Source organism: Panthera tigris, chromosome A3 (assembly GCF_018350195.1).
Source record: "Panthera tigris isolate Pti1 chromosome A3, P.tigris_Pti1_mat1.1, whole genome shotgun sequence".
NCBI classification, from domain to species: Eukaryota; Metazoa; Chordata; class Mammalia; order Carnivora; family Felidae; genus Panthera; species Panthera tigris.
The window spans coordinates 82,320,427-82,343,985 of record NC_056662.1 but is presented as its reverse complement, the minus strand read 5'-3'; the positions used below and the strand labels follow the sequence as shown (position 1 = coordinate 82,343,985).

The 23,559-nt window shown below is 41.6% G+C and overlaps 1 protein-coding gene across 7 annotated transcripts in view; it reads left to right on the top strand.

Annotated features, from left to right (window-relative positions):
* SPRED2 (sprouty related EVH1 domain containing 2) overlaps positions 1–23,559 on the top strand; it is a 114,257-nt gene that overhangs the window by 65,231 nt on the left and 25,467 nt on the right. For 4 of the 7 annotated variants that reach the window (XM_042981558.1, XM_007075341.2, XM_042981559.1 and 1 more), the window contains one exon: positions 16,433–16,610. In XM_042981558.1, coding sequence (XP_042837492.1) covers positions 16,433–16,610 — 178 coding nt within the window. Of the gene's footprint in view, positions 1–11,901; positions 12,406–13,937; positions 14,068–16,432; positions 16,611–23,559 lie in introns of those variants that run through there. The other 3 variants (XM_042981560.1, XM_042981557.1, XM_042981561.1) reach the window with 3 other exon arrangements.

Sequence of the window (23,559 nt, the reverse complement as noted above, 5' to 3'; positions counted from 1 at the left end):
ACACTCTGTTAGCAAATCAGCATCAACTTTCATTAGTCCTGAGCATTCTTCCAAGTATGTTTGCTGACAGCTCGTTTGCATTGACATCTGTGCCCAGGTTGTCTTTTGGGTACTGTGGGGCAGTACAGAAGCCATGCCCATTCCCAGCTGGATTCTTAATCACCAGCATTTCTTTGTAATTAATGATCTCCATAGAGAAAGCAGATGCTTGAGACCAGGCTGGCACTTCAGCCTTTCCTGAAAGAGCTTTTGGCTTACGTGACAACAACTCTACCTTCCTTGCTGTGCACTCTGAGAGCAGCACGGGGAGTTAGCTACATTGCCTTCATTTAGAGCTCAGCATGCCCAGAGTCGCAGCAATCCAGCTTTCTCTGTCCAGATTTCAACCCAAGAGATGACTTTCGGCTTTCAGTATTATTAAGTCATGCAGATGCAAAGATTTTTCAGATTGGAGGTGTCCAAGCTGGGTTTGGCTTTTTTGTGGTTTTCTTTTAAACACATGTTACTTGTACCCATCCAATGAAAGAGATGGGTTGCCTGCCCTTGCCATTGCCCCATGAGGCCTGCTGTTTGACTGGGCCTCTTGAATTCCATGAAACAGAGCGCAGACAGCATGTGTCATAAGGGCTGCTTGGGAAGGGTGAAGAGCAGAATTTGTGGCTGTGGGTGGGCGTGTGTTCTCATCACATCGCCAAAGAGCTGCAATGTGCAAAATCTGGCAGGAACTTGTTCCAAAGAAAAATAAAACAGCCCCTTTTTTCTGTTTTGAGAAATATTAAAAAACATCACTAACCCCCATGTTGAAGAAATGGAACCACTAGAGAATCTTTGTGATTGTGTGTGTGTGTGTGTGTGTGTGTGTGTGTGTGTGTGTGTGTGTTTTAGTAATCTTTGAAACAGAGGTTAAGGTTTTGAACAGAGGAAAAGGGACTCACCATATAAAATATTTTGGGGGGATTCTGTCACTTCTGTTGTAAACATGATACGCATTCTATTCAAATCTAATTGGGCAAGGATGAGGGGAGTTTGTTAGAGCTAACAATTAGGGGAAAGTCTATTACATTTAACTTTCTCCTGTTCTTTGATGTGATTTTGTAAGAAAAGCCATTTTTATCAGTGAAACCAATTACAAAGGAAAGGTTTGTGTTTTTCATATATGTGATTTGTCTTGTATACAAAAGAAAAAAGCATAGGCCACATTTACATTTATATTTGAGGCATAAGATTTTCCTTTTATAGTTACCTTGAGAAGGTCTTTAGCGATGTATATAGTTTGCACAATGGACATATGCTGTCTTGATAATTAGGGGGGAGTTTTGTGGGTTGTTTGTTTTGTTTTAAAGATTTTTAAGTAATCTCTACACCCAATGGGGGGCTTGAATTTACAACCCCGAGAGCAAGAGTCGCATGCTCCACTGACTGAGCCAGCCAGGCGCCCCTGTTTTGTTTTTATTTTTAAGTGTTAATGTCCTTACTTCTTAAGGACTTACTTCTTAAGTCCTTACTTCTTAAGGACTACAGAAATGTTCCTCAGCCAAAGCCCCAAATTCCTGCATTTGGGGTCCTTCCTGAGTATACTTATTTCGAGTGTCCCCTTTTTGTTTCTCAAATTAGTTGTCTTTTTTTTTTTCAAATGGCCAAATAAATAAATAATGTTTTTAAAGGCCAAATAAATAAAACTGACCATTTTAGCCATTTTTAGTATACGGTACATTTGTGTTAATTATGCACTTTGTTGCGCAACCAATCTCCAGAACTTTCTCATCCTGCAAAACTGAAACTACACCCATTAAACAACTCCCCATTCCTCCCTTATCCTAGACCTCGACAGTCCCCATTCTACTTTCTGTTTCTATGAGTTTGACTACTTTAGAAAGTGGAATCAGACAGTATTTATATTTTTGTGACTGGCTTGATTTCCCTTAGTATAATGCCCTCATGGTTCAACCATGTTGTAGCAAATGGCAAGATTTTTTTAATCTGAAAAATAATTTATGTATATATACTGCATTTTTTTATCCATTCATCCCTTGATGGACATTTAGGTTATTTCTGCCTCTTGGCTGTTGTGAATAATGCTGCAGTGAACATAGGTGTGAAATTAATTACCTTTTGAGAAAAGAACTGACTTTCAGTGTTAGTTAATCCTGTATATGCAAACACACAAGAAAAAGTGCCATTGTGTCATGTCACCTTATGTTTATCCAGCCTTTTCAGTTTACACAAGAGCTTCCATATGCCAAGTTACTCGCTGTAGGAAATCGTTGGGTAGGTAGCAATTTTTGGTCTGGGATGGTGTATGCGCAGTGCCTTTGGGGATCGTGACTTTCCTAGAGATGAGCTTAGTCCTAGGAGGTTGCTGAAGCACACTGGTGAATGAAACGAGCTGTGAGTAGTTCCTCTTGAATGACATTAAGACAGGGGCCCTTTTATTCTTTCTTCCGATATTAAATGGCAGCCAAGAGTGACAGCATGACTTCAAGGTAGCGTAATTACATCAGCTTGGCCGTACAGACCGCCACTTTGTCAGTAAAGCTTTCTGGGTGGTTGGCCGTGGCCACTTGGTTGCCCTGCCTCAGGCAGTAGTCTTCAGCCACCACTGAATGCATGACCTACCACCTGGTTGGGCTCCGTGGAATATGCATGTTGGTGATGGTCAGGGAAGCCCGGTTCAACAGCTTAGCCTCCAAAGGTCTCAGTTATCTGTGAAGGTTGTGAGTCTTGTAATAAAAGTTTCTAGTCCTTCCACAAGCTGGTAGACTTTGTCATGTGGGGACAGCTCTAGTGTTCCCTGGAAGTTCTTTTTGAAATGAAACTAGAATATTCTCCCATAAATGAAATAATATTTTAAGAATACTTGGTTAAACTGTGAGCAAGCTTGGCAGCTAGTTGGTGTTGGCATTCTCCTTTTTTGCCCCGTTCTTTTATGGCAGGAGAGTAACTTAATAGAAGCACATGTACTGAGTGGACAGCTGTTTTGTAATAACTCGGAAGGAAATTGCCTTCGTAGGTCAAATCCTGTCTCTGTTGTGGTGAAGAACTAGTCAAGAATCTAATGCTGCATGATCATCCTGTGAGCCTGAAACTTGCTTTGTCCCCGCCCTTCTGATTGTTCAGCAACAGTCGCTGCCACCATGGAAGGAAAGAGCAGTTTCCCCAGTAACACCTAATTTGGAATTCCTAAACTATAGTGTTGATACTGATACGCTTGTTATATTTGCATTTAAACCAGTCATTAGGAGCTTGGTTAACTTAAGTGCTTTCCTTTTGGTTTGTGTGCTTGCTTGCTTAAGTGAAAGATTTCTCAATGTTATTAGCAGACGATCATCAAGTTGGCCCTTTTTAGGGCTGGTCAGGGTCCAGTGGTGCCAAATTCCAGGGGTCCCTGATGAAGCCTAAATCAGAAGTTTGGGGGTTCCTCCTTGCTTACCGTTTCTCCCCTAGCCCATACCCAGACAGGAACCCTTTTAGCTCCAGAACTAAATAGAACTGGCCAGTCCCACTGAAGGTCGGGAATGAGGCTTCGTTTTTTCTTTTTCTTTTTATTCTTTTAAGTTTATTTATTTATTTTGAGAGAGAGAGAGAGATCACAAGTGGGGGAATGTCAGAGAGGAGAGACAGAATCCCAAGCAGGCTCTGCGCCATCAGCGCAGAGCCGGGTACGGGGCTTGAGCTTATGAACCTTGAGATTATGACTTGAGTCGAGATCAGGAGTCCGATGGTTAACTGATTGTGCCACCCATGTGCCCTGGGAATGAAGCTTCTATTTAAGGACACTCTTAGGAGGCAATCAAAACCATTTGGGAATATAACTATGATTCAGGTATTTTAGGAATTGATGAGGCTGTCACGGACTAGATTGGAAATCCTGGTGCTCAACCGGTTTTGGTTTTTCCTATGGGAAAAGTACATTCCAGTTTCAAAAAACTGATTTACAAGAAAATTTTTAGATCAGAACTCATTTGTGACCTCGAAGGAGCCTGGACCAAACATGAAGCTTGAAGTGCACAGAGTTGCTTTATCAAAAGTCTGTAATAAATATCTCTCCCCATTTTTAAGTTAGGCAGTTGATTCATTACCTTTTCCTAACCTTTTTTCCCTTTCTCTCTGAAGGTAATGAAGATTTGGTACTGGAACATCTGTCTTGAGTCAGTTGATAAAACATAGAGGGTGAACTATTTGGGAGAAAGGGAGTACATCCCTCTTCTCTTTGCCTGCATTTGGTCTATAAATATGTCTTGGGGATTTTCTTCCATGTGGCTAAAGGGAATCTCATATTTGTGGATGCGTAAACCCAGCTAGATGGCTGCATCGTGCCTACGTTATTCAAAGGTCTTACTAAACTTCTTGAAACAATTTTCATCATTTTCATGTTTTTTAGAAATACTTTGATAGACCCATTTTGCTCCTGGGAACCTTATAATTGTATAATAATACTTGTACCGAGAGAACGAGAGAACGTATCTGTTAGTTTGTTGTGGTTTCAGGTCTTTGTAGTTGGAGGGGTTTTTTTCTCCCCCAAATCAAAATATATTTTCGGTTGCATTTTACTGCTGCATGATTTCTGATCTGCTTTTGTAGAATATTTGGGTGGCTTAAGTTTGCTTAAGCCCTCTGGCAGAGCTGAAGGACTTTAAGGCCCTTTAAAAAGAAACAACCACAAAAGTTAAAACGGGGGCCGAAGTTGAAAAGGGACCTCAAAGGTCATTGGACCCTTACCCCTCATTTTACATATGAAGAAACCGAGGCTCACTCTCAGATTTTAGAGTCTGGGGTGTCTCACCCAAAAAGGAGAAGAAGATGTGCAGTAGAGGTCATGTCTGCTGACCTAGGAAACTAGCTAGACTGGCCATCTGAAAATGAAGATTGCTTCTGCTGCTGGGAAGTGTTGCCAAGCCAAGGAGGACTTCCAAGCCCCACTCCCCAGCGGTGCCATTTTTTTCATGTGGCTGTGTTATTAGCGATACCTCCTCTAGTTCTCCAACAATCAGTTGCCTATACATTAAGCTTGAAGAGACCTATGAGAATAACTTATATCCTCTAGATCACCTAAGTTAGATGTGGGAAATCTTTGCCACAACATAGAACCTCTCTTTAAAAAGTGGGGGAAGGGGCTGTTTACAGAGATGAGATCTTAGTCCTGTATTTGTTCCCAATGCCAGTGACCTTGAACAAGTCCCTTCTCCTGTCTGAATTACAATTTTTCTAAGTGAGGGGTCTAGTAGATGGTTTCTGTGATTATTTTTTTTTTCTAGCTTAAAAAAGTGTATCTCTAACTTACTTGTGTGGCTCTTTGCTAATCCTGATTGAAGACCTAAACTCCACCTGTAGGCCCACCTGTACCCTGGGCTCTACCTGGGAAAGGAAGAGATCCAGAATTCTTCGGGGAGAACAGATGCCTTGCGTGTACTTTGTTTCTTTCTTTCTTTGTGTGTTAAGCTCTTCATCTCTGTCGAAGCAGGTGGCAGAATCCTAGAAGAAAGGGAATAAATGAATTGGTAATTCTTGCCGCCTGAAAGGGCATCCTTGTCCAATAGATCTGTCGGGGACAGAAGCAGGGAGGCTCTTAAAATCTAGCCAGCATATTGTTAGCTCCACATGCTGACTTCCTTTCCTCCTTGTGGGCTAAATTATCACCTTCTTTTGTGTGAGAGCAGGTTTTATTAAGGACTGGCTCATAGAGGATTTTGTAGATTTAGAACTGGTAGCAACAAACATAGTTTGGTAAAGTAATTTCCTGACCTTTTCAGCACGGGGTTTGTTTTAGGGCGGGCGGGGTGGGGAGTGGCAAGTAAAAAGTGGGAAGTGTGAGCTGGACTGCGTGAGGAGGGGTAACCTGACTTTAGTACCATTATCAGCAACTTCTGATTTAGTGTTGATCGCCATTTAGAATAGTAGAGCATTATGAATGTTCTCTCTCATCATCTTTATGAAAGTTTTCAGTTGTTGAGAAAAGTTGAAACAAGTGTACCAACACTCACTATATCCTGTCTGCAACTAGCATACTGCTCTTGCTCTGTCACACATGTATGTATCTGTCCATCCCTCCATCCAAGACTCCGTGTTATTTTTTTAATGTATTTCCGACTGGTTGCAGATACTACTGCATTTCTCCCTAAACATTTCAGCATGCCGATCATTAAGTCCACTCTTCCTTTCTTTTCTCCAATTCAGTGAGAAAGCAACCAAAGATATTCTGAGAAAGTCGGACTTGGAAGTTCAAGGGCTGCAATTTAAAGACCTGAATTGGAGATTATTAACTTTAAACAACTCCCTCTGCCATTTGTGTTTTGAAGTGCCAGTTTTTCTATTACGTGTGTACTTTCATGTGGTGAGAGTTCATTTTCTGTAGTAATCGAACATTTCCATTAGCTGGCCTTTGGGGGTTTAAATGTGGATTGTAAATACCACTTTCAGAAGGGTGTGTAAAACAGAGGGAAATTCAAAGAAAATTCTTGCTTTCAGACTAAAAAGTAGGAGAAGAAGAAAGGATTCTTCAGGGGTGGGTTGTTTTGTTTGTTTTAAGCTGGCAATCCTTTGATCTTGATTAATTATGAACTCCACTGAACTCCGGGCTCAGCAAAGCAGCCGACAATAAAAGTAAAATCATAAACCTAGATTCAGACTTGGGCCTCTCGCCTCCCAGGCCTCCCTCACCCCCGTTTCACACTGGGTGATCACCCAGAAATTCAGCCCTTCAGTATAGAAACTTCCAGTCTGTAAGAAGTAGATTCATTCTATTTTGGGTTGAATAAATTTTCTTTAAGTAATTTACCCACGTCCAAGAGTTGTCCTTCTCGGGTGATTTTTGACAAAAACTGCGAAATCTTCAATAGATGTCCAGAACATTAGGTGAACTGTTGTGTTAAAATCTTACCGTAATTGGCTAAAATGTTTTGTCTGACCCTGAAATTCCCACGTTAACTTAACCGTTTAAGAACCTGTGCATGATGTGTGATAGAATTAATGTTAAAATAGAACACACACATACCCATGTACATGTTATCTTGTTACTTCGGTAACTGGGTACAGTGGATGAGATTCCTAGGTGCACAGGTTGAGGAGAAGAGGCCGACTGGTGACATGTCCAGCTGGGTTTGGAAGCCTTGTCTGGTATTGATATGCCTGGAAAACAAGAGTCTCAATGTAAGTTATCCCCCTGTGCTAGTATAATCTTCACTTGTGACAGGGCAGAGAATCATTTGATGCTAAGTTTTACAGAAGAAATCTTTTCAAAAAAAAAAAAAAAAAAAGATGGTTTTGATTTTGTTGAATTCCATGGAATTATAGTTTTTTATTTAAAATTATATTTACTTTTGTTGTTGTTGTTTAATGTCCTAAAACCAGTGTTTTAAAACTCAAACAATTTAAAGTGTATTCCACAGCCTGCTATTAAGGTAATTAATTACCCACTGTATAGATACTTGACATATAAGGATACAGAGGTCCCAATTGGTTGACCAGGAAACCCACCCTAGGACTTAAGGGCTCATGCCCAGGAGTCTCCAGTTCCCTAATTTCCCCTAGGGTAGAGAAATTAGGATTTCTGCTATTAGTAGGGATTAGAGCAAATAGTTTTCAAATTTTAAGAAAAATGATTCCTTTCTTCACTGATTATGCACCCGCCCCACAATAAACTACCAAGCCTGTCCTGCCCCATTGCTTCAAGCTTGACCTCATTGGGCCCTTTCTTCTAGTTACGTGCATTCCTCACCCCAAGAGGTACTTGCTCAGGAAAGTTCTATCGACACAGGGAGGGTTGCCAAAGAGCCATTTAAAAAAATCTGTCTTAGATACGACTTCTAAGATCGCCTTTTCGAGTGCTGAAGTTAAGATTTCCTTCAGCAAGCACTTCATTATCCGGGTTTAAAACTGCTCCGTGTTAGGGTTTGAGGTTATATATTAGCAGAACAGCCCCAACGCCTTATCTTTATTGTGCCCCAGCTGTAAGACAGCTCATCATCATGGATAGTATATATTTAGCATTCTTGTGGCTTCTGAATTTAAGTGCTGAATTGAAATGTTGGGAGGGAAAGTTTTGTTTTCTTTAAAAAACTACAATTCTATCCCTAAGACATTTGATATGTTAAATAAGTAAAATCAAAAGATTTTTACGGTAGGAAAACAAAAAAAAACCCTGCGAGTATAAGTAGAATCCAGTGGAATCACTCTTTTCCTGTGGAAGATTTATGCTTGTTCAGACTACAGGCGATAAAAGTCAGAGGTGAAATGAAAAACTTCATTTTGCACACAGTCCAGTGGAGTGAGTTTAGTATAACTCTGTAAACCTTGCTGAGCAGGAGACTCACAAAAGTAATGGCTAGCATGCCCACACACTGCTATGGGCACCGCCACCTTCTGTTCACAGGCCATGAAGGCTTGCCCCTAGAATTGAAGCTATCACCCAGGTAGGGGCACGGAAGCTCTGACTTGCCTTGGCCAGCCATAGATTTCTCCGGCGCGTTAGAAGTGTCAGTAGTGCTCCCAGGTCAGTGCTCCCAGGCTGCAAGGACGTCAGAGGATCCCTAATTGCCTCTGGTATTTCCTCAACTATTTCCTCAAAGGCCTCTTTAAGCCTCGGTAAAGCTTATGAGTTTAACTTCCAGTCCTGATCTTTGTTCCTTTTTGTCTTTGCTTCATTTCCTTTTCTTGGCTATTGTGGGTCACAGGACACAGCAGCGAAGAAAGAGGGAGCAGAGTGGTGAATGGCACACTGCCCAGTACCCTCCACTTGAGCCAGCCCTGCAGAACGTCCATTCCCGAGGACATCCACAGGGCAGGTGCCTTGGCCCCATGTGAGAGAGAATGTGCCAGAATGTTCAGTGCACGTGCTGCTCTGGCTCTTATGGCCGGAAAGTGTAAAGCAATACTTAAGATTAGAAGATGTGTCTATTTACAGTGAATTGTAACTTAAAGGAAGACACTATAGAGGCACATAGCAGGCTAAATCAGCACTCCTTGGTAAACAGCGTATGGGTATTTATTTTGAATCCTAGAATCACTGGCTTATAAACTACGAGTTTGTGGTAGTTTTTCTAAAGGAGTTTTTTGTTGTTTTTTTTTTTTAAATAAAATTCCAATAGAAAAGGGGCGCCTGGGTGGCTCAGTCAGTTGAGCTGCTGACTTCGGCTCAGGTCATGACATCTCATGGTTCATGAGTTTGGACCTGCATCGGGCTCTGTACTGACAGCTCAGAGCCTGGGCCTGCTTCAGATTCTGTGCCTCCCTCTTTCTCTGCCCTGCCCTGACTCGCACTCTGTCTCTGTCTCAAAAAGAAATAAACATTAAAAAATAATTTTTTAAATACTACCAAATGTAGCAATCATTCCTATTTCAAATACCAGTCTTGCTGGCAGTGTCCTTCACAATAGTGGAAAAAGCTACCCTTTGTGTTGTGTGCAGAAGAAAACGGTGTGTGGGTGAGTGGGTCTATTTATATGCTTCAGTGTAGCTAGGTAGCATAAACAACAAAGATGCTGGGTTTATACATGGCATCTGAGGATGAGAATGGACGTGTCCCACATCTCCCCCTCTGGGTGAGGGTAGGGCTTGGACATGGAGGGCTCTAGTGACCTTGTGTACAGCAGAACTCACTGCCTTATGATGCAAGACTATACTGGGCGTTCCTAAAACATTTTCTCCTATTTTCACTCAAGGATTCTGAGCCCACACCTAGTAAAGGAGGAAAACCTATCCCCAGCCCCATACCCAGACCCCCCACCCGCCCACCCTCTCTCCGTCTCCCACAGGACCCCTGGGTTTCAGTCTGTTGGTTCCTGGGTGAAGACTATCGCTAGTCATTGTTAAGACGAGTACCTACTACCACCATCACCCAAAAGGCTCTCTTTATGAGCAAACATTTGATGTTCAGGAAATTCCTTCTATGCTTCATAGTGCCTGCTCGTCAGCATTTGAGAGGAGAGCTGGTGCCTTTGCCAGAATTGGCTGCTGCCAGATTGAGCTTCTTCAGTGGGCTTTTCTTACCGCTGTTTTCTATAATGGCCTAACTGTACAAGCAGTACACATTTAGGCAGACCTGTAAGTGGGCAGAGCAAGTGTCCTACCTTTAGTGGCTGGAACAGAGCTGAACATCTTGTTACCACCCAGCACAAACCTACATTATGTATAACTTCCTTGCCAATAATTTTGGAACATACACATTTATAAAACGAGACCAGTCCCCTGTAAAAAAAAAAAAAAAAAAAAAATCTTAAGTAGTTGATGTTTCATGAAAGAGCCACTCACGAAACCTGCTTAAATAGAATAGGACCAATATCTGGCTTTTGAACGCATTTGATTCTGAAATACTTTGTTGATTCTTTTTTTTTTCAATGACTAGACACATATTTCATATACACTCTGTGTTCTACATACATACAAAACTTGATATACATATGTAATAATGAAGTCAGACTTTGTAAATCTGTAGGCACGACGGTGACTGGTGGAGTGGGGTGCAGGATACAAATGCAGTAAAGAGTGTGCCTGGCTCCCCTGGAGGACTTGTGTTATATTTGGCTCAGCTGGCGGCCAGTGGTTGTGCCAGGTAGAAGAGGGAGCCTGAGAGGCTAGGATCTTGGTTAATCCCTCTCAAGGTCTGGTGAAGTAGTAAAGGGTGGAAAAGAGCGCAGGGAGGAAGTTAGCTGTAATGTTTAGCATAATGGAGAGATATAGGAGCCCTGTAATCAGATGAAGGCTGGCCGTGAGGAGGGGGCCGGGAAGTGTGGGGGGGGGGGTACATAAAAGTTCCAGTCTCCATCTCTGGAGCTGCGTGGGGGAGGGGTGGGAGCACAGGGCCAATTCACAGATGGCAGATGGAATTATTTTCCGCTACAGGTGTGCCTGAAATGTAGGCTCATACTAGGTCTTTATAAATCTGATTTGCATTGATAATTGCTGATGGTCCGTTTTGGATTTTCTTCTGTTGTCAAGAGCCTGACGGCCCGCTCCTCTGCTGTCTGATAGCTGAAAAAGGCAGGCAGTCTGGAAACCCACTCTTAGTGGCCAGGGGAGCTGGTCTTTAAAGAACCTTTTTTTGTAATCAAAGTCAGGCTTTCAGCAAAAATAATGATGATGGCTACAACTTACCAAACTTGTCTGTATCAAGCACTTGACCTCTAGCACTACTTTTAACCCTCAGGACATCCCATCTCTGCTTTTTGCAAATGAGAGAATCTGAAGCTGCACTAGAGGATTCTTTGGCTACTGAGAAGGTCAAGGCACTGCTGGACTTGTCTGGCTCTGAATGCTGCCTCATCACCCTTTCCTATAGTTCCTTTGTTTACCTTGTTTACTTCTGTAACAAGGTCCACACAGGGTCCACTTTGAATCTGGAGAGAGCTTACAACACAAAAGCTGGAGATCTAAAGCTTGCTGTGCATCAGCACCCCCCATAAAAATCTAGTTTTGGAATTGTTCTTACCCTGCTTCCCCATCCTACCGTAGGATATCACCTACCTCTTTTGCACATGGAGTGATCACAGGACAAGTCTTATTTTTACAGCTAAGCCCATATGTTGGGAATGCAAAGCTTTTTCCTTAAAGAAACCACATTTAAATGGCAGATCTCCAGTTCAATTCATAAAAGCCACTTTTACTCATAATACACCGAAAGAATATGGTAATGTTTGGGTAATGGTAGTCAAATCCCATATGTAAGGACACTGAGTCTTTGGGGGCAGTTTAGCTCAAGGTCAGACACTAGGATTCCATTCAGTTGGTGTTTGGATCCACGTGTGGAACTTCACCAGTTCCTAATCAGTTATACTGGTTTAGCGGTTGCTGCTTGCAGAAGCATTTTCTTAAAATTGTGTTATTTTTGACAATAATAGCACTTTTTGAAATTCTTAAGCATACCACCACTATTTTCTGTGCACATTAAAAAACGAATCTGCCCTTGCCCTTCCTGTTCCATCCTCCCCCAAACAAACCCAACATATGGCTTAAACATGTTGTTTGATTCTTTCCAGAAAGAGAGAGGGGAAGGTGGGAAGGGAGTCTTCCTCCTTTATACCTTTGTGGTAGTAGAGTTCACTGTCATTTCTGTTCTGGGTGGGGTGAAGTGCCTGAGTAACATAAATACACCACAGATAGGAAGCAGTTGGCAAGTGGCCATGCAGCTGGATTATCCAGACATCCTTCACAGCTTTTAGTGCAACACTTTATCCCCTGCCTTGTTTTAAATAGCCAGATGCCTCGGTTAATGCTGGCTGATGGGGTTGTTGCCAGAGGAGATGGGCTGCTGGGCGTTCTGTTCCCTTGCTCCCAACATACACACACCCCATCAGACAAGTCTGTGCTCTTGAGAAGGGCCACAAGAGGAATTAGGGCAAGAAAGAGGATGCTGCAGGCTGCGAGCAAAGGCCAAAATGAACAGCCCCCGTAGACTAGAAGCCAACGGGTGAGGTATTGTTTTTAGTCTCTAATAAATGAATACTCTTTGGAAATGAGTTTATGGCACCAATATAACGCAAACTTCCCTTTTTCGTGTTTACTTAATCTCCTCAAAGGAAGGGAGAACACACAGCTGCAACACAAAAAAAGTAAACAGCATGTTTTCACAAGAGGTGTGTAGAGTTTCAGTTACTCGCCTTGGCCGTTTCCTATTGGGATGAACCCATAGCATACTCCCAGAAGATTTGAGAAAGCTGTGTTTCATACTAGAGAATTACAAATCCTGGGGATCCTTCATTTTTCTAGAATAAATGGGGCAGGGTGGGGGGGAAGGTATATTCTCAAATTGTTTGCATGTAACTAATCTACACAAATGTTATCAAATGTTCCTGATGTCTTCGATCTAAAGGAATATGGGTTTGAATCCTGAGATGGATGGATTGACGATAGAAAACAAGTGCTTATTAAATTTAGTTTTCTTGTTAATCTTTATCCTGTCCCAGTTAAGCTATTGTGGCTCATACGCAAATGAATATTGAAGGCTCTACTTTTTCTCAGAGATTTTGTTAGCTAAGAATAATTTTTTTCATCTGTTTATAAAATGTGTTTTACCCGTTTGTTCCTTAGCCTACTACACACACATAAAGCAGTGTTGTAGGCTCTAGGGACAGAGCAGTGAACAAAAAGGGCAAAGGCACTGCTCCTATGGCATTTACATTCTAGTTGGCAAAAATGGGTAAATAGGGCAGATGTTGTTTTAGTAACATGTAGAAAGACGAAGAAGAATGAGAAGATTAAGAGGGATGGAGGGTGTTACTTTCTATAAAGTGGACAAAGAATCTTCTCTGATAAAATAACCTTGGACAGAGAACTCAGTAAAATAAGGAAATGAGCTAAGTCGGCATATGGGGGGAAAGAGTGAGGAAATAGCAAGTGCAAAGGCCCTGAGGTCAAAGTGTGCTTAATGTGGAGGACAAGGGCAATGGGACTGAAGTAGAATGAGCAAGCAGGAGAATGATAAGTGCTCAATTTTGCTTTTTACTCAGAGTAATGTAGGAAGCTATTGTATAGTTTGTTTGAGTAGAGTATCATAATCTGACTCACCTTTCTATTGTCATAGAAAGTTGGGCAGATGTGGAAGTAAGGAGGCCAGTTAGGAGACTATTGAAATAGCCTGAAAGGTGTTGGCAGCTGGGATCAGGGCAGCGTCGAGGGAGGTAGTAAAAAGTAGATTCTGGATATATTTTGAAGAGAGAACCAATAGGATAAGGTATGGAGAATGAAGAGTTCAATCTGAAACATGTTGGTTGAGATGCTTATTAGACACCCAAGGAGAGGAATCCTTAGGCAGTTGATCTGCTCAGGGAAGAGGTCTGGGTGGAAATGTGAATTTTGGGCACTGTTAGCGCCTTTAGAAGGTGCTTGGTGTGGGTCCTGGGTGCTTTAGCCATAGTCAGAGGAGAGGCAGAAAATACTGGTCACAAGTAATAGGCGTGCTAGTGGGCGCAGGTACAAGGTCCCTTCTGATTGCCTATTTTTCACAGGGAAATTAAAGGAAGCTCATCCATCATCTGAGAGGGACAGGGTAGGTGGACCTGTGAAATTATCTTCTTGGGGACGGATCAGAGAAATGTAACAGGATACTGGGAGGCACCTAAGAGCTCCCCGCCTGAGGTTAGTGACTAAAACTAGACCTATGACCAAAGGAGTATTCAACAGCCTGGGTTGGGGCATGGAGTTGGAATTTCATCGGGGTTGGGGTTCACCAGGCATTACGGTGGGGAAAGAGAGGACAATGTGTTATGTTTTGTACAAAAGAGTGTCATGATAGACCGTGGAACTTGAGTAGTGAATCAAGTGAGAACATGAAGGATGTGGGGAAGGGGGGAAAGGGAAAGGTGGTCAGAGCAAGAGATATTGTTCCCAGAGAGGTGAAGAATTACAGGAATTTGGAGGGAGTGAGCTGCAAAGTTGAGAAGTGGCAGCCAGAGAGCAAGATGCTTGAAACTGAGGTTAAGGAGGTTGTGCGGATGTTAGTAATGACATGGTCGTGTGTGTGAGGTAGGCGTGGGTACCTGAGGTTGGGTGTAAGAGAAGGGCGTTGGAAAAGAGTTCCAGAAACTGAGAGGCCAAGGAATTGTATGGATCCTTTGTGTGAATAAGGAAATTGTCAAGAGTCACGGCAGGGATCATGGTGGACAGGTGGAGGGACAGTGAGCCCGTTTGCCAACGTCTTCCAAGGATGAGGGGAGGGATGCGGCCCAGAGGTCTGTAGAAGATTAAAGAAGGGTAGTGCGGGCACAACCAGGCTTGTGAGCTTCAGAGAAACTGGAGAGCTGGCCAGTAGCCTGGAGCAGAGGTGACTACCCTGCCCCACATCTAGGCTAAGCATGGAGAGATGTAGGAGAGAGAATGTGGCCTCATGTCAGTGGGCCCCAGAAGCTCAGCCCAGAGCACATTTACATTCAGGTTAAGAGAGTGAAAAGAACGTCTGAGTACCTGGATTACTCAAATTCATAGAGACCAGAGTATAGTGGCGACTGCCAGGGGCTGGGCAGAGGGGAGGACGGAGAGTTTCATGTTTAACGGGTATGGAGTTTGAGTTTGGGAAGATGAAGGAAGTTCTGGATTGGGATGGTTGGTGACAGTTGTAGAGCAGTGTCGATGCACGTAATGCCACAGAAGTGTACAGTTAAAATGGTAAATTTTATCTCACATGTATTTTACCAGTTTAAAAATAAAAGGGATGATCTGAGGAAAGGATGTTGGACCTTGAGTGCAGGGGCACTGTGGAGAGAGTTGGGGCACAGTAGAGGGTGAGCCGCAGGGAGTCAGTGGAGACCTAGGTGGCTCCCCCTTTGAGGGTGAGTGTGGTGAGCAGGGGTTGGGGGCAGAGGGACTGTCTAAATGATCTCTGGGAGACTGAAGATGGAGTGGCCGGGCTCTGCCTGGCGCTGGGGTGGGTGGTGGTCTTCCCCTGAGTCCCAAGGAAAGAGGGGGGTTCTGTGGTACTCTACATCTCTGTTTCCCTAGAATCTGGCACAGCGCCTGGCATGTAGAAGATGTGAATATATGTTTGAATGGATAAAAAAAATGACTTCTATCCAAAGAAAGAAAACAGCAAAAAAGAATTTAAGTGGCCTTGCTGAAAAATCCAAATACAGTTCCCTAAAAGTGATGAAGAATGAAAAGCTAGAGTTGGTCTCTGGAGAAGAAAGAGGATTTTTGGCAAATGTGCAGAAGAACTTACTGCGAAATTGAAGTTTAGACTGGAAAAAATAAAATCGTAAACAGAAGGCTACACATGGGTAAAGGGTGTTGGAACTGAAACATTTTCCCACCTATGCAAATGATTGTGTGGTGGATTTGTGATTTGGAAGGGAATTATCCTATTTTGTGCTAAATCAGAAGATTATTAGCTTTATAAAGTGTTAAGCCTAGGTCATGCGTTGGTTCCTAACTTATAGATAACAAATTATAGCAGTTAGCTCACTCATTTTATTATTAATAGTTAGACCCAGATTGTAGAGAATGTTATGCCTGCATGCATCTTCAAAGACACATAGATATTTGCAATTACTGGGTATCTTTTTAAAAATGTGCTTTTTGGGGCGCCTGGGTGGCTCAGTCGGTTGGGCGTCCGACTTCGGCTCAGGTCATGATCTCGCGGTCCGTGAGTTCGAGCCCCGCGTCGGGCTCTGTGCTGACAGCTCAGAGCCTGGAGCCTGTTTCAGATTCTGTGTCTCCCTCTCTTTCTGACCCTCCCCTGTTTATGCTCTGTCTCTCTTTGTCTCAAAAATAAACGTTAAAAAAAAAAAATTAAAAATGTGCTTTTGTACCATATTTAGTTTAAGTGCTTTTTGTTTTTTGTTTTTTTCCCTAAAAGTGAAGAAGGGTTACCTTTTAAGGTTGCTGCCAGGCATCGATTTTCTTTTGAAGGGTCTAGAAAAGTGCTGGCTGGTGGTCGTCTTGCCTTGTGAAACATGTCCTGCAGCTACCAGACCATTGTCATGCCCCATTCTTCTTGTTGTCGTTCTAGTGACAGCTATATTGTGCGTGTCAAGGCTGTGGTTATGACCAGAGATGACTCCAGCGGGGGATGGTTCCCACAGGAAGGAGGCGGGATCAGTCGCGTGGGTGTCTGTAAGGTCATGCACCCCGAAGGCAATGGACGAAGCGGCTTTCTCATCCACGGTGAACGACAGAAAGACAAACTGGTAATGGTAGACATGCAATGCGTGGTGTTAAATCAGCAACGACTGCTTTCCGTTAATCATGGCCCTCTTCTCATAGGTTTGTTTGTCTCCTCCCGCACCCCCCCCCCCCTTATTTCTCTGACTTCAAACTGTTGTGAAAGCTTCGGAAGTTACAACTCTGGAGCTGATGCCAAATACAAAACATAACCCTGACTTTCCAGTGAAGTCCTTTCTTACCACACCAGATAACGCAGGTGCTTAGTATATTTGGCCATCTTGTTTGCGTCTTTGATTAATTAAGCTGTCTTTCTGTCACCGTAACAAGATATTCAAAACAGAAGTGTGTTCTTTGTCATGAATCACATTCTAGTGAGCTGTGAAGCCTGGGCTTTTAAAAATGTAGGGTTTATTCGTGGAGCATGCCGTCAAGGTTTGGATGGTAAAAGGTCAAATGCAAAGGCAGAATGTCACCTGATACTTGGTTATTTGTAAATACTGTTTATCTAAAAGATACTGTAGCTTTTATTTCCTATACTAGTGAATAAAACATGTTTGGAAAATGTAGTGGTATCCCATGTCTATAATAATTCTACATGCGTGTTAAATGCATACTTTGGAGAGTAATATTCTCTCATGTGAGTGGAGCATTAGTAGCTCATAACATAGAGTTTCATGAAGGAACGTGGATGTCCAGTTCTGAGCTATGAAGGAATCCATGATATGAAGAAAAGTTGCTATTTTTAATTGGTAGCCTTGAACCTGGAAGAACGTTGCTCCTGTCTGTACTTGATCATGGAGCGTATACTCAGAAGCCAACTGTTGCTTCAAAATGTGCAGGATCTTATTGGATCTCAACAGAAAAAATATAAAGACAGCACAGGAAATGTCACTGTGACATTTGAGACCCTTAACAGCAAGCGTGTCTGTTGAGTGTTACGTGTTAAGTGTACAAATGTAATCTGCTTTTGCAACCACTTCTTACTGTTTAAAAAAGTTACCAAATAGATAAGACAGAACAATTTGTAAGTGTTATATATAGATTAACAGAAATGCTATTTTCACGCTTGATTCATTTCCAAAAATGAAATGAATGAAAGTTTAAAGGGAGACCATAGCTCATTTTAAGAAGTGTGTCCATTCAGAAAATTCCCTATGTATTAGTCAAATAATTAAAGCATTCTTATTTACAATGTAGCCATATTACCAGTAAAAAGTAAAATAACACCATTTAGCTAACATTCACCATGTGCTAAACACAATGCTAGTCCTTTAGTTCACTGTGTCCTTACAATAGCCTGTATAATTATAACTGAAAAAATTAAGATTTTTAGATAAACTCCTTGTTCTTCATGACCCATCTTGAGAGCATGTAACTAGTATTTGATACTCCATCACTCTGACCCCAAAACTGAGCCAAGCCACATGTGCTCAACCACCTTTAGCCTTTCAGTGTAGTTTTTTCCCCCTTGTGCATATTTCTCTTTTTTCATAGCTCCGAACAGAGCTTGTCAACCATTTTGTGTCTCATTTGCTTTGCCTTAACATTCTCTAAGGAATTTTCCTCGTTGCTGTATAAGGTTGATATAATATTGTTTATTTGGTGATCTCCTTAGGGTTATTATAAATATTAAGATTCTTTCCCTCCTCTCCCCCTCCCCCACCCCCTGCAGTATTACCTACCTGCATTTTCCACCTTTACTATTTTGTTGGAATAATTTGGGGTCAAATTTTTATGACTGTTGATACTTGTACAAAGAACTGCTACCAGCATATAGGAGAATTTCCTTTAATACCTTGAGGGTCATACATTTTAAATCTTTTTTATTTTTATTCTATTTGAGAGAGTGAGAGCACGAGGAGAGAGAAAGAGAATCTTAACCAAGCTCCATGCTCAACGTGGAGCCCGACACACGGCCCAATGGGGGGCAGGTGCAGGGGGAGAATCCCATGACCCCTGGGATCATGACCTGAGCCAAAATCAAGAGTTGGGCGCTCAACTGACCGAGCCTCCCAGGTGCCCCTAGAGTCATATATTTTAAATCTTTACCAATTTGACAGAGTAACAGTAGTATCATATTATTAATTACTAATGGTATCAATGTTTTTCTGTTTGTTAAACAGTTGTTTAACAGTTGTAACAGTGAATTATCTGTTAATGTCATTTGCTTATTTATTTATTGGGGGCCTTACTTTTCTCCTTGATATATATGCCCTCTTATGTAAGAAAGATATTAATCTCCATCTGCCATATTTACTGCAAATACTTTTCTAGTTTGTTGCTTGCCTTTTTATTTAGTTGGTGTTCTTTTTCTAACAAAAATGTTGATAAATTTTTTTTCACTTTTTCCCTTTGTATTTTTTTTTTATTACTTTCGTGTTAGCAAATTATCTTGCCTGAGCAGTTAAATCTTTTTAGATCTATTTTTTCTTGGTATTTTCATGGTTTATCATAGAATATGTCAACCTAAAATGGCCTTTAGATTGTCTCATCCAGCCCCTTCATTTTAGAAATATATTTTAGAAACTTGTATCTTACCACTGACTTGCAGTTAATAATCGTAAATTTTTACCATTTTGGTCAAAGCAAAGCCCTCAGTTAAATTCCTGTAACATTCTTAAGGAGGAGGATACTTTTATCTCTGCTTCGCAGTGGGGAAACTCAGTGCTCCAAGAAGTGATGATCCGTTTCCTCAGTCTAGGGCATGTGGTTATTAGCAGAGCCAACATCAGGAACCATTTCATTGTGAATCCCCAACCTGGTCCCTTCATACTAATTCTGCATAGCAATAGGGTAGTCGTGGCTGTGAACCAGCTTCTGTAATCTGTTGCTATTGCACAAGGATTGTGTGCCTTGGCTCATTTCCATCCCACCCCCCCCCCCCATCATGTTTCTCTGTCACTCCATTTCTCTTCCTGTCCCCTTTATATTCTGTGACTCTCCACTTCCAGACTTTTATATGTACTCGTATTGAAATCACATGCTCATATACCCAGTTGTGCTTTCCCATCTTTCCATCCCTCACACTCTGGGAAATTCTAGACTCTTGTATCCAGTGCTGCTTAACTCTGACCCCCTGTCCTGTCCCACAGTACACACACACACACCCTTTGGAGATAGGGTGACTCCATACTTCCATAATGCAGCACTCTGCCCACATGGTATGAACCCACATGGGAGCTTGCAAATGGTATACATTGTGGAAGGACCTCCTCTCTAAGTGGTGGAATAGTGGGGAGAGGGTGGAGATCATTTCTGAAATACAGTGAGTGGATAGCACCAGAGTTCCTAGTATTCTAACTAGATAGGACAAGAAATGCTTTCTCTGGTAGGAACAGTGTTACCACTGGTTTTTCCGATGTAGTGCAGTTCTAGAATTTAGCACATTGATTTTTGTTATTATTTGAATTCTGTGTTGAAGCCTATGAACAGAATTTCCATGGTTTCTATGGGAAAAAAATTTGTGTTCCAGACATCCATTAAGAAGTCATTATTTGGATAATTTTTTTAAGTTGGAGACAATCAAATTTTCCTGAGAAATTATGTGTAAATTTAAAATTTCTGAGTTGAATTATTTTTTTAAGTTTATTTATTGTTGAGAGACAGAGTGCAAGCAGGGGAGGGGCAGAGAGAGAGAGTCACAGAATCCGAAGCAGGCTCCAGGCTCTGAGCTGTCAGCACAGAGCCCAGTGTGGGGCTCATACTCATGAACCGTGAGATCATGACCTGATGTTCATGAGCCAAAGTCGGACACTTAACCGAGTGAGCCACCCAGGCGCCCCTGAGTTGAATCATTTTAAATGAACTAGAGAAGTTTATTCCTTAAATCCCATGAGAAATCAACTTATGAAGATGAATCACATAATCTGAAAGGTTGGTCGTTCCATTGGTTGTACATGTGCAGGTCTGTGAGCATGCACGTGCGCGCGCGCGCGCACACACACACACACACACACACACACACACACACATTTGGTAGGAGTTCCAGCTGGTAAAGCTCTTTAACAGCAGTTTGCCAGGATATTCATTTTAAATGTACATACTTTTTAACCTGGCAGTTTCGTACTTAAACCCTATCCTATAGAAATAGACTTATACACAAGGATTTAAGGAAAGCAATAGTTCTCAAACATTTTTGGTCTCAGGATCCCTTTACACTCTGAAAATTTATTGAGGGACCCCCAAAAGCTTTTGTTTTATGAGTTACAGCTACTTATTTTTACCTTATTAGAAATTAAAACTGAAATGTAAAAAAATTATTTATGACATCCCTCTAGAACCATTTTCCAGAATAACAATAATTGGAGAGAAGACTAGCATTGCTTTATATTTTTGCCATCTCTTTAAATGTCTGGCTTAATAGAAAATAGCTAGATTCTACTATCTACTCCTGCCTTCAAGCTGTTGCAGTATGTTGTTTTGGATGAAGTATATGAAGAAAATCCAGCTTCACACAGATAAGTAGTTGGAAAAGAGGGAAAACCTTTTCAGGTAATTGTAGATGTACTTCTTGGATACGACACCAAAACTCGGCTTGTAATAGTTTCTAAAATGCGGAATCTGAAGCCACATTAATGAACTTTTCATACTGTGGTACATTAAAAACTACTGGTTTATCTTTCACTTTGAATGGTGGATCTTTTAGTCATTCCTGATTTTTTTGAACATCATGTCATTTGAAAAATAATGGTTTACTGAGTTCAGCAGATCTGCCAAATGTTGCTACATCTAATTCTACATAATGAAAAAGTCCCATTTCTTAACATCACCACTAATATCATTAGAAAAGTCGTTAAGTATTGGAAGCTGTCCAAAATTCTAATTTCACTTGAAAGTTCAGATTTTATTATTGGCAACAAATACCTCCAGTTGTTTTCTTTGAAGTGACAGGCTCACTGTGTTCATTTTCAAGAAAGTGTCTGCTAAGTACCGGGTCTGAGTAACCATAGTTCATCTGTCAGTTGCTCTTTCAAGTAAACCTGGTGATCCATGAAAAAGGCAGTTAAATTCAACTCACTACTGAAACCGTTGCGCAGGTACTTTTTCCTGGAGACGGGCGTCGTTCTTCCGTATGGCGGCAGAAGTGGAAAGGCTGTTAGAAATGCCCTTCCCTTTTCATCTATGCATTTGTGCAAAGCCAAAGTTTCTTCATATACATCAGCCCAAGCAGCATATAATGGCAGATTGAATGAAGAAGCAGATAGGAGAATCCAGTTAGGTACACCTCCCATTTCACCACACAGGCTAAGAGCTGTGTATTCAAGGGTCAAGATGTAATGATTTTTAGCTTCTTCATCAAGGGCCATCCTACAGAGAACTGGCATTTTTCGCTTTGACCGTGTGGCGGTGATGAATCAGGTGACCATAGTACAGTTTGGTGCCACGACACTGCCTTGATGCATGCCACAGCACAGCAGTATTACCCCCCTGTGCCTTTTGCACCCTCGGTAGAAATGGCAACACAATGAAATGGCAAAATGTCCTACTATCTGAAAATAGTTATGCCATCCTGGAGCCCCTGCAGTAGGTAGAGAGGGAGGGCTCCCTAGAGCTCGCAGAACAAAATTTGAGATCGTGTATAGAGGTGTTCATTCCAGCACTATCTCTAAAAGTGGCTGATTAGCAATAATCTACATGCCCATTAGTAAGTATGGAGAATGACTAATTCCAACGTGTCCACTGAGCCATTAAACAGAACTTGGTATTTTTCTGTATCTACCTCTAAGATGTGTCCTTGAGGAAAAGGCAACTTGCAGAGCCTTTTATAGGTATGGCCATGTTTAAAAACACACACAAACTTATGTGTGTATATAAAGAAGCCACAGAAAGGAACGTGGTGTTGTGTCCACCATACTGATAGTGGCTGACTCAAGAGAAGGAGAGGCGTTGAGGGTGGGGGCGGAGAGGCAAGCAAGTGTGGAGCCTTCACATATTTGTGTAGATTACTTAAGTCTTGGACGATATACAGTTCTTGTGTCTATTTTTTTAAAGCTGCCAACGAGAATATATAATCACCTTTTTCCTCCCCGTGCATCTCATTTTCAAAGGTACCTTTTTTAAAGCCCTTCTCGAGTTTGAAGTTAATGCCAAACCTCACTAGGGTTTAGACCTGTGAAGATTAACACGTCTGAACTCTTTCATTTTTGTCCTTAAACTTGGATATGTAATGATGTTATTTTGCTTAACAGGATGTAAAGAGATGGTACCTGATCCCCTTCCCCTCACTTATTTTAGGTGGCTGAACTTTACTTTTCTAAGAATTTTAGAACGTCTTTAAGAAAATTTGCCACTGAGTAATCTTAGGCTTGGAAAACATGAACCAAAAGCTAATTTTTTTCACCCTAAAAATATGGAGAGGGGCACCTGGCTGGCTCATTCGGTAGAGCAAGAGACTCAGGGTCACCATCTTGGGGTCGTGAGTTTGAGTCCCACGTTGGGGGTAGAGTTTACTTTAAAAAAAAAATACGGAGAAACTGGAAGTCTTTGTTTTTACAAAAAGTTTATTTTGAGACTTTGAATTGAGACTATTAAATTCTAAAATAGATAACATTTGTTGGTTAAAGCCTTGGTTATTTGGATTTCCCCAATTTGGAATGGGGCTGGGCTGACATTTAATCATTGCACTATTCTTAGAGAAAAATGGCCATAATAAGCGATTTAATCATAAATAGAACTGTGTGGGGGGAGTGTTGTCTTCTTTCAATACAATGTAATAAAGTGAACTGCTTGGGACTGCTATTTGATATACCAATTTGACTATTATACTCATCTATTTATTAAGTCAGAGAACATTTATTGGCAGCACTTAGTTTCTGTTTGCTTAGATGTAGTCTTGAAAGTCGTACTCATTCAAAGTTCTTCTCTTATTTGAACTTACACTAACTTAGGCAAAGCTTCATTCTTTCCCTTCGCTTAGTCTAAAAGTAATAAGATTTTGTTAAATGTGGAGCTTTGCCAGCACAAGAGCAAAGC